Source organism: Zalophus californianus, chromosome 1, assembly GCF_009762305.2.
Source record: "Zalophus californianus isolate mZalCal1 chromosome 1, mZalCal1.pri.v2, whole genome shotgun sequence".
Taxonomy (NCBI): Eukaryota; Metazoa; Chordata; class Mammalia; order Carnivora; family Otariidae; genus Zalophus; species Zalophus californianus.
Genome location: NC_045595.1, coordinates 77298474 through 77311882, shown reverse-complemented (window position 1 = coordinate 77311882; position 13409 = coordinate 77298474). Strand labels below are relative to the sequence as shown.

Genomic DNA, 13409 nt, shown 5'->3' with positions numbered 1-13409 from the left:
GCAATCAACCTGGGGCAAAACCTTTAAAAACTGGCTTTAAGGTTAATTTTCCTGAAAAGCTTAAAAAGAGTTTAAGAGATTCAAATTAAGGAATATGAAAGATTTCAGTCCTACCAAAAGATCTCAAAAACAAATTCGGAATTTTAAATTTTACTATAAGAATAGCTTAGAGTACATGAAATTAAAATATACTCTCAATAACTACATACAAAAGTGAGAAACAAAAGCTACTTACCATCAACAAGAGATGGTATAGATCTTTCATTGTCTGAGTTTGAGAAGAGAATCAATTCCTTGTTGATGAAATCATTGTAAGTCAAATGCTTTGTTGCTGTACCATACAAAAATTGCTAAGAGAAAAGTTATATAGCAACACTGTCATTATTCCTGCATGAATTTTAGTCTCTTTCATCCCCCAGACCACCACTCTTTATGACTAACCTCTGGTAAGCCATGTAACCTACGCTGTCTTCGGTCTTCCATAAAATTGGTTAACCATTCTTTTCTGTCATCAATCTTCTTTTTACTGAATGCCTGAAAGATTCCAGGTAACAATTTCACACATTAAAAATTAAATGACTTTCATTATACAAAAGGCAAATAACTAATTATTAATTTCTCAGAAATTGAGTTTTTTTTTTCCAATAGGCTTTTGTCAAAAATATACTTGAACAGAAGTCTTTCAATTAAAGAACTTTGAAAGCAGAGCATAATCTGTGTGTGAGACTGGGGTGAAGAAACACTAAGATTAACTAGTTTGGACATTAGAGTTCAAGAGAGACTTACAGAAAACCAAGACTGGGAAGAAAGGTATGGCAGGAAGGGGGATGGATATCACGAAAAGAATTTTTTAATTAACTTGATTACCAAGGTAATGGCAGCATCGTCTTCAGGACCAGCATATCTAAACAAGATGCGGTGCCTTTCCATATCAGCAAAATATTCCTTTGCTTCTTTAGCTGTACTGGTACCCAACCCTGCACAATATAAAAAATAAAATTGAAAAAAATCCAGAGAACGACAAATACTACGTGAGCTCACTTACATGTAGAATCTAAAATTTCTAACTCATTAAAAGAGTAAAATGGTGGTTGCCAGGGACTGGGGAGAGGGGGAAATGGGGAAATGTCAATCAAAGAGTACAAACTTTCAGTTACAAGGTGAGTAAGTTCTGGGGATTTAATGTATAGCATGGTGCCTACAGTTAATACTACTATATTGTATACTTGAAAATTGCTGAGAGATCTTAAATGTTCCTTCCATACACACAAAAAATTAACTATGTGAGGTGATATGTTAATTAACTTGATTGTGGTAATCAGTTTACAACACATGCATGTATCAAAACATGTTGTACACTTTAGATATGTATAATTTTATTTGTCAATTCCTCTTCAAAAAAGCTGAAAAAATTTCCAAAAATTATGAACATTAATGGTTGTTTAAAACCATTAAAAGCTGATAGATCAAGCTGGCAACACCTGTACCAATGGATCAATTTTAATAGACAAAGAAAAACCAGACATTACATGCCTCCTGATGTAAATATACAATACCATCTGTTAAATGTTTTTGCCACATAAATCTAATCCAAATCTGTATCAAGCCTCCAATTTAACTACCAGTTAACAGAAAATAAGAGGCAGAGGAACATACTATATACTTAATGAAATTACAGGGATAATCAGCAAAATCCAGAATGTGTTAAATTATACAGGACAAACAATCCAACATTTTGAACAAATAAATTACAAGGAAAAAATATGAAAAGAGAAACAATATATTACGATTTAATAGATTTATCAAACTGAATGCAATGTGTGGACCCTGACTGGATCCGAACTCAAAACAAAACAAACATTTTTATTATAATCAGAAGAATTTTAACAATGACTATTTAAGGTTATTAAAGAAAGGTATGATAAATTATGAACATTCTTTAAACATTCTTTTAGAGATACATACTATTATGGAAATAATATAAAATCTAGAAGTTATTTCAAATGAATGGGGAGGAGATGAGAAGAGTTTTGATAAACAGGATTGGCAGTGAAATGGTGATTATTAGAGTGCATGGGAAGCCCATCATACCACTCTCTACTTCTATAAAATTTTCCGTAAATTCTTTAAAAATCAGCCATAGCTACTTTTGTAGTCTAAAACAAACTTTCAAAATATTTTATAATGATCTCAAAAACAAATTTATGTCAGTGGTAATTTCACAAAATTTAAGTATTTTAAAATACAAACCTTTGTAGTATTTTATTTTCCAGGCTTTCTGGTTTTCTATATGTTTTTTCCACTCATCAAATTCAGGAATACTATAGAAGGAAAGTTCCTGCTTATTTTTGCTAGCCTTAAATTAATAAAAAAAAAAAAATTAGTTTTCTGCTATTCTTTAAGCAACAGTATAAAAGTATATTAATGTAAATAGTACCTTCACAATAGGAGTAATGAACTCTTCAAGAAAGCCATGCTTCAAAAGTGATGGCCAATTGTGATGGATGAAATTAATAAGCAGGCCTTTAATGTGAGAACCATCTTGATCCTAAATAAATGTTAGTAAAGAGTGCTATAATAATTTTATGAAACATAATTATTTATATAACCAAATTTTAAAATGTATGAATGTAGCACAGGCAAAATTCCAAATTTTGGAACTGCACTTTAAAAACCAGTGAAGATTATCCTTTAGATGTACACAGTAAAGAATTTTTTCTTAAAATTCAAATAATGAATATAGCTAGTGATAGTATATTTTGTAATTATAGGAAGATTTAGTCTATCATTTTATGTTTTATATAGATTTCACTAAAACAATGATTTAAGGATGAAAATACATAAAACATGGTTATAATGCCACTTCACTGAACAAGGGAAGGAGTAATCCATGGAGTACAGGTATTCACAAGTCTTATCTTGATATAAAAACTGCTAAATTTCTGCTTAAAACTACATAGCAGCTTTTTCAGTGGAAGATTTTCTCTACAAATGCTTTTAATTAGAGTACATGAGACATGCAGTTGGATGCATATGAAATTCTTCCTTTTTGGTTTTCCAGTTCTTTCCTAATTACTGTCATTTTACTATTCAAGTCCTAGTTTTTGCACACCTCAAATTATGCCATCATATACAAACATTATCCATCATCCTATTGATTAATCTTTGTTGCTTATAAATTTCATCATTTCCTTTCAACTTATAGGTAGGCTTCAACCCCACAACACTACCATGTGTTCTACTCTTCTCATATTTATTTCATTTAAAAACATTTTTAAAATAACCAAAAAGATGGCTGCATAAAATGTGCCTCACACAAACAATGCCATTGAATGTTTTCTTCTCCCCACTTTGATGTACAATCATTTTCCCTTTTACTTTCTTGGAGAAAGTCTCATGAAACAAATATCAAAAGGGCACTCTGAAAAAGATAAGTTTTAAATATGTGGCAACCTTTAAACCAACCTGATCAGTCATAATCATAATTTTCCCATAGCGTAAAGTTTTCAGAGATTCTGCATCATCATAACTTTTCTTGTACTGTAGACCAACTATTTTGATAATATTGTTTATTTCTGCATTTTCCATGATCTGTGCAAAAAGAAAAATAATTCAAAGTATGTTAAAAGTGTTGAGGAGTGCTTGGCTGGCTTAGTCAGTAGAGTATGTGACTGTTGGTCTCAGGGTTGTAAATTCAAGCCCAACACTGGGTGTAGAAAGTACTTAAAAATAAAATCTTTTTTTTTTTAAGTGTTGAAATATATAAAAAGTGAGTCAGAATTTACTTGTAAAAACTCAGCAATTTTAATAAAGTATTAAAATGTCACATATATGTGGAGATATGAAAGATACCTGTTTATGAGAAGCTTCCCGTACGTTAAGAATTTTTCCCCTAAGTGGAAAGACTCCATATCTGTCTCGCCCAATCACACCTAATCCAGACACAGCCAACGATTTGGCAGAGTCTCCCTCTGTCAATATCAGTGTACACTCCAAGGAATGTTTGCCACCTGAGAGATATTAAAAATGACATATACTCCAAATTCCTCAATTTTACCAATGAGAAAAATGAAGCGAGAAAAATTAATAATCACAATGATGACAGTAAAAGGTTGTAAGAGTAACATTATGCTCAGCATAGTTTAAATGTTAAGTATATTTTACTGAATTCCTATCCCCCAAAAATTGGTAATATGTAGTGCATGTGCAATTTTAATGAAGTAAAATTATACTCCACACATAAAATTGTATAGTCTGGAAAATGAGTATTTTCTATAACCATATAAATAAACACTTAAAATCTTGAAAAAAATCTGAATCTTACCAGCATCATTAGCATCATCCAGTTTGGGAATACCTTTGATTTTACTATACTTTACTGATGAACACTTCTTGTTCAGCTGAGTCTGAGCCTTAAATTTCACCCAATTCAGAATACTTTCTACAATGCCACAGTTAGAAGCCTAAAAATCAAAGAATGATGATATACAAACAAGCCAGAAGTTCATACACTTAGCTAAAATTAATGTAATACTTGGAATCTGTGCAGTTATATGGAGAAACACTAACGGTCATGATAATGATACATGCTAGTAAATTTTACTCTAACTACAGTAAAGCTAACTCAGGCAGCTATACACAATAACCTACTGTACAGAAATACAAACAGATTTGAATAAAGGGCAACTTACCGAAATATGAAAAACACTCTATTATAATAAACCCCATGAAAAATATACATAGCTTTTGTTGTAAGTTAATTTTGTTAAAATTAACATGGTAAAAGCTGATCCACCCATGAATTTACTAGCTGGGAAATTCTAGACACTGACATTTCTTATATTCCTCAAAAACACAAATCTTGAATTTGCTATGACAAAAACTAGTAATATATAGGAAACATTAGGATAATCAAGAACTTATGAATCATCCTTATTCTTTAAAGTTTGGTCATGAGAATTTCAACATTATATATTGTGTCCCCCCATGCAGTGAGCCAATGTGTGACGAGATGTTAACCCAAAAAGAAGAGTGAAGAATCTCCAAGTTGGAGCTATTTATTTTTCATTAAACTGGGTAGTTTGATTTTAGGTGTAAGAAATAGTTTTCTGCAACGTGAGATATAAAAAGAGGTGGACTATGTTGCCAAATCTAAACTTAATCCACTCAAAATGAAAAAGTATAAAATCTAAAATCAAATCACTTCATCATGAATGCTATGACGGCAGAAATTTGCAAAAGCATTAATGTAGGGTCTTTTGTATTCAGAACTCCTCATTAGATGCAAAAGTACTATCTCTATAGGCTTTAAGCTGAGAACCTAAAAAACAACTTTTGTTTGTGAGGGCATACCTTTGAATTTACAATACCAGAATATGATAAGTAAGTTATTTCTATGGCAATTACAAAACACTCCTCCACCAAACTATAAACTTCCAAAGAGGGGCTGTGATTTATTCATCTTTACATTCCCAGTGCAAATATATTTAAAGGCACTTTACATATGCTTATTTAATATAGTTTACTGATGGTACTGCTGAACAAGGGAAGTGAAGTAAACCTTGCTTATATACAACAGATTATGAGAAATTATTAACTTCAAGGCTCAGTTATAAACCTAAGATTATTTATTTGTACTCTCACCTCATTTCAGAAAGGTTTAAACAGTCCAAATACGTGCAAAGTAAAATGAAATTTTAAAATATGTAGAATATGATAAATTTTATATTATGCATAGATTATCAAAATTCCAAAAAAGAACTATACAAAGGTAAAAATCAATAGATGAAGTTGAAAGGAGTACAAAAGATGAAATCAGGAGTCCTATAAGGACGTGTACATTTGTGAGAGGAAAATCTAGCTGAATAATGGCCAATAAAAAGCTAAAAACACAATCAGTTACATGAATCCCTACTTTCTTGGCAAAACAATCCACTGTTTTACAAAACAAAGTCTATCCTTAGTAGTTTTCAGAATTAATTAAAATAAATCAACTAATTATTATAGTATAGGTGCCTATGCTCACAGTTAATATGAGAAACTAATCACAAAGAGAATAAATAAGTCAAGAAAACTACTTAAATCAACTCTCAATAAAAACACTGAGAAATAATAAAAATTTTACTCACTGCTTTAAAAAATTTTTCTGACAGTTGGCATTTGGACCCAAAACTTTTGGGTTGCAGAGTCATGTTTTCCTTAGTCTGAGAATCAAAAGTTGGATTTTCAATAAGGCAATTAATAAAAACCCATATATGGTTTTTTACCTGTTGAAAACATACCCCAAAAAAAAAGTCAACATCAGAACTTATATCATTTAATAATTCAACAGTATATATAAAGCACCACTTACTTGAAATGGTTTTACTGATACACCAGCTTTGTTCTTTTTCTTAACTACTTCAATCAGTTTACCAACAACTTGATCTACTACATAATCCACATGACGTCCACCCTAAAGAGGAACAAAAAAATAGAATATAAGATTTTCTATAGCTAGGGTAGCAAAATACTTACATATTCTTTTTTTTCTTAAATGAGCATTTAATCTTCACAACTTTGTGAAGTCAATATTATTAGCCCAATTATGCAGAGGCATAATATGAATCTCAGAATTGCAGAGCTGGATTTAAAAAATAAGGTCTTGGGGCACCTGGGTGGCTCAGTCATTAAGCATCTGTCTTTGGCTCAGGTCATGATCCCAGGGTCCTGGGATCGAGCCCCACATCAGGCTCCCTGCTCGGTGAGAAGCCTGCTTCTCCCTCTCCCATTCCCCCTGCTTGTGTTCCCTCTCTTGCTGTGTCTCTCTCTGTCAAATAAATTTTAAAAATCTTTTAAAAAAATAAAAATAATTTTAAAAAATTAAAAATAAGATCTTTTTGGCTCTAGGTCCAATTAGCCAACCGTATAGAACTATACACAAAGTAAAAACAATCAAATAAAAAAACATGGAAATGAGAACGAATACTAGCAGACACAAGATTTAAACTTAGGAAATGTGGCAGCCATTGCCAGTTGGCCATCCAATGTCCATTCCCCCCTTTATTAAAAAAACCTAAATTTCTTTTTACTTGGCAACATGCCCAGTTGGGTTAAAATATTAACCAGTCTAGACTCCCTTGCAGCTAGAGGTAGCTACCTGACTCAGTTCTAGCCAGAGATGTTAGTGAGATACACTGGATGGGATTTCCAGGAAAACTACTGTATTCCTGATAAAAAGGGAGTGATTTAGTTGGTATACTCATTTGCCCAGCTCCTTTCTCTCTCCCTAAAACTTGGAATTGAGGCATAGAGAAGACAGCAGGTATCTTAAAGGCATGAGAATGAAAGCCACATGCTAAGGATGGCAGAAAAGAAAGAGAGGAAGAGCCTGGTCCCTGATGATAGAGTCACAGTGCCAAACTAAGACTGCCTTCTCCCAGGCCCCAATTATAAGAAGAAAAAATAAAACCTTTACATCTTTATGCCATTGTACATTAGCTTTCTATTACATATTACAAAATGCAATCATAACTGATGCAAAATTTGTTGACTTGAGAAAGTGATGCTAGGTTATAAAAAAAAGAGTATTAAAAAAATAAGTTAAAACTTGAAGAGTGACAAATTATCAAATCACTGCTTTAGATTATTCTAGAATACATGCTTGTATTACCTAAGACTTTATTATGATCAATGGACAAATGTTTTTAGACAAGAAAAATTTCACTCACTTTTGAAATCCAAAAGCCTACAGGAGAGTGTTCAAACTCTTTTGAATGGCATATAACACGTTCCACAATCTGACCCCGAAACAGACTCCTCTATTACTCCTTCTTTTATACACTCTAAACTCAGAACAGACTAAGGAATGTGTTAACATTCTAAATTCATAAAATATAAATGTATTCAACTATAAACACTAATCATATAAACTCAATGCTCAGTGAATGTTTATATAAACCATGAGTGATTTTCATGGAAAATAAGCTCTCATTTTCATAAGCCAATTTTGATTTCACAAAAGCAGATTTGGGGTTGTTATTGTTTTTTATTTTGTTTTTAATGAAGGATTGTTCTATCACTGACATGGCAACAAAGAATTAGCACACTTACTTTTGTTGTTGCAATACTATTTACAAAGCTGATTTGCTGGAATCCCTTTTCACTCAGTGTGAGACAAACATCCCATCTTTCATTTGCAAGTTCATGAATAACTTTCAGTGCCACTCCAGTTTCATCCAACTTGTCTTTCACATAAAGATCTACATAACTGCGAAATCCATTTACCTATTAATTAGAAAACCAAAACCAATAAACAATCTTATATTGGCAGCTCAACTAGGTGAATGCCATCAGGTACTCTTACAGTTTCATTTTCCCTCATTCACAACAGCTCTTACTCCTCAGATCCAAACCTTCATGACTTCCCCCACTGTATTCCTTGATTCCTGCCCTTTAAAAAGGAATTCATTTCTATATGTATCTGATAAAGAGAGGTTATGAAGGACAGGTAAATTATTTTATGTTTTTATTGTTATGTTAATCACCACACACACATCATTAGTTTTTGATGTAGTGTTCCATGATTCATTGTTTGTGCATAACACCCAGTGCTCCACGCAGAACGTGCCCTCTTTAATACCCATCACCAGGCTAACCCATCCCCCCACCCAGGACAGGTAAATTATAAACTCTTTCAAGAGTTTAAGTTTTAAAATGACAAAGTAGACATCTAGTTTGAGTTCAGACATATAGAAGGCTTAAAGAAAAAAAAGAAAAGAAGCTTCTGCCCTTACAAGAAAACAGCTGGTCAGACAGCAAACTGATTTTTCAAGAACCCTCAAAAAAAAAAAAACTGAATTCCCAGGACAGCTGGCCATCCTGAGTCTGAAGAGAAACAGGTGTCTATAAGGAGACACAGAATACTAACCAATTTGCTTAAGTGAGGCAGAAGCTGCCTAATGTCATATAAGCCAAAAGGAGCATTAAACCAGGAATTTTGACAAGTTGCTGTAGGACAAATGTGGACAGTATGGGTATGTGAAGTACCTGAGGATTGTCATCATAAGGGGTTCCTACACTTACAGGCTTTTTCTCCAGAAACTCCAGCAGGTTCTTACAGGGAAGGTCAGGGAAACTCTAGAAAAAGCTCCCCACCACGGTGCTGCTGGTTGAGGGGAGAGAATAATAGCAGCCATTGGGAATTCCACCCGGACTCCTCTCCCTTACCCATCCCATCCACAAAAACCAAAGAAAACAAAAACCTTAATTTGCAGGGGGAAAGATACTGATAAAGAGTATTGGTAAAATATCACTATAGCTGGAATAAAATAATTCCAGCCCTACCTCATCCCACTCCCAACTCATTTAAGAAAAAAAAAAAGTTTATTTTAAGGAGCAGGGATCCTGAAGAATACTAAATGAGAATACTGGTGGATACATGCTGCAGTTAGGGGAAGAAAATAAAGGGCAGTGGAAAAATCTCTACTTCTAGAAGAGAGATAGAAACACTTGTGAAGGCCAAATCCCTGAGACAGAGGGCCAGAATGTACTCCAAAGTCTTGAGACTCAGTCAGACATAAGTATCCTACAACCTACCACCATGTTAACAGACCTCCAATAATAACTGTGGATTTCAGCAGGTTGGGCTGCAGAGACAGACCCTCCTGGAGGGGCAGCTCCAAGGCAAGGCCCAAAAACAAAAGACAAAAACAAGGAAGAATTTTAAGTTTCTGGTGCCAAAAGCAACAACAAACCTTAGTGCTAGTTAAGTACAAAAACAATAAACTGCAAACGCAGCCATTTCCTGTACGGATTAAATATAAATCCTGATACTAAAGCCTATTTACTCCGTATCTACTATCCTATACAACGGGGCTGACTGTCAACAAAAGCATACAAGGCATGCCAAAAGGCAAGAAAAAACAGACTGAAAAGACAAAGCAATCATCAGAACCAGACTCAGATATGTCACAGATGTTTTAACTATCATATAAGGCATTTAAAATAACTGATTACTATGTTCAAGGCTCTAATGTAAAAGGTACACAATATACAACTTCAGCAGAGAGATGGAAGCTTTAAGAAAGAATCAAATGGAAATGCTAGGAATCAAAGGCACAAGAGAAGATATGAAGAATGCCATCAGCAGACTCATCAACAGACATGACATATTAAAGGAAAAAATTAGTGAACTTAAAAATAGGGAAGGAGAAATTAAACAAACTAAAACACAAAGAGAAAAACACAAAGAGAAAATAGTGACTAAAGCAGAGCAAAACATTCAGGAGCTTAGGACAATTCCAAACTATATAACATGTGCATAACTGGAATGCCAGAAGGAAAGAACAGAAAAGAAATATTTGAGAAATGGCCAAAATTTTTCCAGAATTAGTGACAGACACCAAACAGATCCAAGCTCAGAAAATAGAATGAAAAAAATACACATCAAAAAACAAAGCCAAACCCCCATATAAACACCTAAGAATACCATACTCAAACAAAACAAAACAAAACAAAAAAACAAAGAGAAAATCTTCAAAGCAGCCAAAGGGAAAAATAAGCACCTTACCAACAGAGGAAGAAGGATATGAACTACAGCAGAAACCATGCAAACAAGAAGACAACTGGATGACATTAAAAGAAAAATACTGTAAACCCGTAATTCTATATCCAGGGAAATTCTGTATCTTTTGAAAGTAAAGGAAATTACTCTCTCAAACAGACTGAGGGCATTTATTGCCAGACCTACCTATAAGAAATTAAAGATTTCCAAGCAGAAGAAATATGATTAATATCAGAAACTTAGATCTATACCAAGAAATTAGGAGCACTGGAAATGGAATAAATGAAAGTAAAATAGAATCCTGTGTTGTATTTTTAATTGTTCTAAAAGATAACTGGTTGCTTAAAGTAGTTAGATTTAACTGTAAGCTGCCCAGAAAATAACAAAGCATTTACTATTTTAGAAGACACTTACAGGCAATTTCTTTCCATTAAACATGACCTTGACCCCCTTGCATGAACCAGCCAAATCATAAGCTCTTCTGGTCATGAGGGCCACAATATCCTTGTCAAGCTTATCCATCTTAAATTTAGACAGATCTGGTTGGAATGTTATGCATGTGTAATCTTCACCATCAAAATGCTTAATTTTGGCTTCAGAAGTCTTCATCATGTTATTCATCCATGTCTTTAAAAGAAAAAATACTCAAATATTTCTATAATGCTTCTATTTTATTATACATAAAGACTCAACTCATGAAATACATTCATTTACCACAACTATATCCATTTCCAGCTTTACAACAAACCAAACAAATCCTTGAAATTGATATTAGAGATGAAAAAAATTTAAAAACTACTACAGTTGTCCCTCCTTATCTATGTTCCAAAACCAGAAACCATGGAGACTACCAAACCCTATATAAACTGTTTTTTCCATACACACCTATGATAAAGCTTACTTTATAAATTAGGCACAGTAAGAGGTTAATAATAATAAAATAGAACAATTATACTTAATAAAAGTTATATGAATGTGGTCTTTCTCTCTCAAAATACCTTATTGTACTGTACTCAACCTTCTTGGATGATGTGAGATGATAAAATGCCTACATGACGAGATGAAGTGAGGTGATGTAGGCTCTGTGACAGAGTATTAGGCTACTACTAACCTTCCAATGGTATGTCAGAAGGAGGATCATTTGCTTCTGAACCGCGGTTGGCCGCGGGTAACTAAAACCATGGAAAGTGAAACCACAGATGGCGGTGGGGAGAACACTATTATAATAACCTCATTTGAAAATAAGCAAAATGAACCACACAACTTTATATACTATTAGTAAAATAACTGAAATTCAACATAATCATTTAGAATTTTACATAAATAAATATTATGCTTTCCCTGACCAAATTACTTTACCTTATGTAAAATTTCAAACTATTTTCAAAGGCCTACCAGTGTAAAATAAGACAGAATTTTGAAATATGAACTTGATGAATCAATGAGGAATTTTTCAAATATGCTAAGTGGATACATTTCAATTAGTCTGTAAGGTTCAAGACATTACCAGCAGTGCTTAACTAGGTTAAAGGAAAAGTCTATTAAATAAAGCTCTTCATTTTCAAGGAACAGGAGAAAGATTTATGTAAAATCTCCTAGGCATTCTCAAGTCTTTTTACTCTACTGACATGCTTAATGCTTTAAAAAAAAAAAAAAAAGTGATACAGGCATCATTGCTGTTTACCTAAGGTTCTATTATCTTAGCAAAGCAACACAACACACACACACACAAATTAGACACATTTCTATCATACCTGCTTAAAACTATGTTTGTATTCTTTGCAAGCAGTTTCTACTGTAAACTTTGTACTGAAAATATTACAAAGTTTTGCACCATAACCATTGCGACCACCTGTAGGAAAAATCAAATGTGAAAGATTTAATGAAAAGGATTTTAGGAACTTTGTTAACTACCATGGGACAGGTCTGTTGCAAGATAGTTCCACTTACTGCATTATTTTAACAATCACCAATTGAATATTTCAGAGTATATTTAGATTTTTTCATTTAAAGAAAAATACAATTAAGATTTAGCACATACAGTAATATAAGTAACATGCATTTTGTAGATTAACTAAATCACAATTTCAAAAAAAATTAAGCTTGCTATCTCCTATAATCGAGTAAATCTGTGTGAGTATGAAATCTGACCTTTCTATCAAAGTTATTTCTCTATTACAAAAATTTAATCTACATCACTTCCTAAAGCTCTGGCTTTAAAAAATAAATAAAAACCATCAACCCACTTGAGCAATGGAAATACGTAGAAAAACACTGGTTTTGATCAAAGCACTTCAACTCTATTTACAAAACCTAGATTTGCAATCTTGACCCTTGTGAAACAGTTTAGAAGTAATTGAATTGATACCAAAAGACATGGTTCTCTTATGCAATAAGAAATTCACATATATAGGAATCATACATTTGATTTTCATCAGCACCCTAATTCGAAACTCAAAACTGTTAGCCAGGTTAGAGTTCTAGGAGTTGTAGCATAAGGCAAAGTACTATCAATTAAGCTTTTAAAATATCTCTGTCAGACTATAATCAAGATAATACTTACACATGATAGTTTTTTATAGATACTAATTCTGAAAAGAATTTTCTCACAATAAAGCTACACAGGTTTCCTTTTCTATAACATTTCATAAAGGAATAGTTAAATTTTATGTTGGAAGTATAAAAAAAAATTCTGATCAGCTATTTAGACTTTACCTGTTACTTTTTTCTCATCATCATCATAGTTACTGGATGTTAAAAGCTGTCCAAAAATTAACGCTGGAACATAAACTTTCTCTACTTTGTGTTCTACTACTGGAATGCCTTTCCCATTATTCCAAATGCTTATAATATTTGATTCACTGTA

General features: G+C 32.9%; 1 protein-coding gene across 3 annotated transcripts in view; it reads right to left on the bottom strand.

The window, feature by feature from the left end:
• Positions 1-13409, bottom strand: part of TOP2B (DNA topoisomerase II beta) — a 59335-nt gene that overhangs the window by 24005 nt on the left and 21921 nt on the right. For 2 of the 3 annotated variants that reach the window (XM_027587265.2, XM_027587266.2), the window contains exons 5-18: positions 13259-13404; positions 12298-12395; positions 10958-11170; positions 8092-8265; positions 6353-6454; positions 6129-6266; positions 4325-4463; positions 3853-4010; positions 3466-3591; positions 2438-2548; positions 2251-2356; positions 868-977; positions 442-534; positions 236-350 (exon numbers count right to left, since the gene is read on the bottom strand). In XM_027587265.2, the coding sequence (XP_027443066.1) occupies positions 236-350; positions 442-534; positions 868-977; positions 2251-2356; positions 2438-2548; positions 3466-3591; positions 3853-4010; positions 4325-4463; positions 6129-6266; positions 6353-6454; positions 8092-8265; positions 10958-11170; positions 12298-12395; positions 13259-13404 (1829 nt within the window). The remainder of the gene's footprint in view (positions 1-235; positions 351-441; positions 535-867; positions 978-2250; positions 2357-2437; positions 2549-3465; positions 3592-3852; positions 4011-4324; positions 4464-6128; positions 6267-6352; positions 6455-8091; positions 8266-10957; positions 11171-12297; positions 12396-13258; positions 13405-13409) is intronic. The other variant, XM_027587267.2, reaches the window with a different exon arrangement.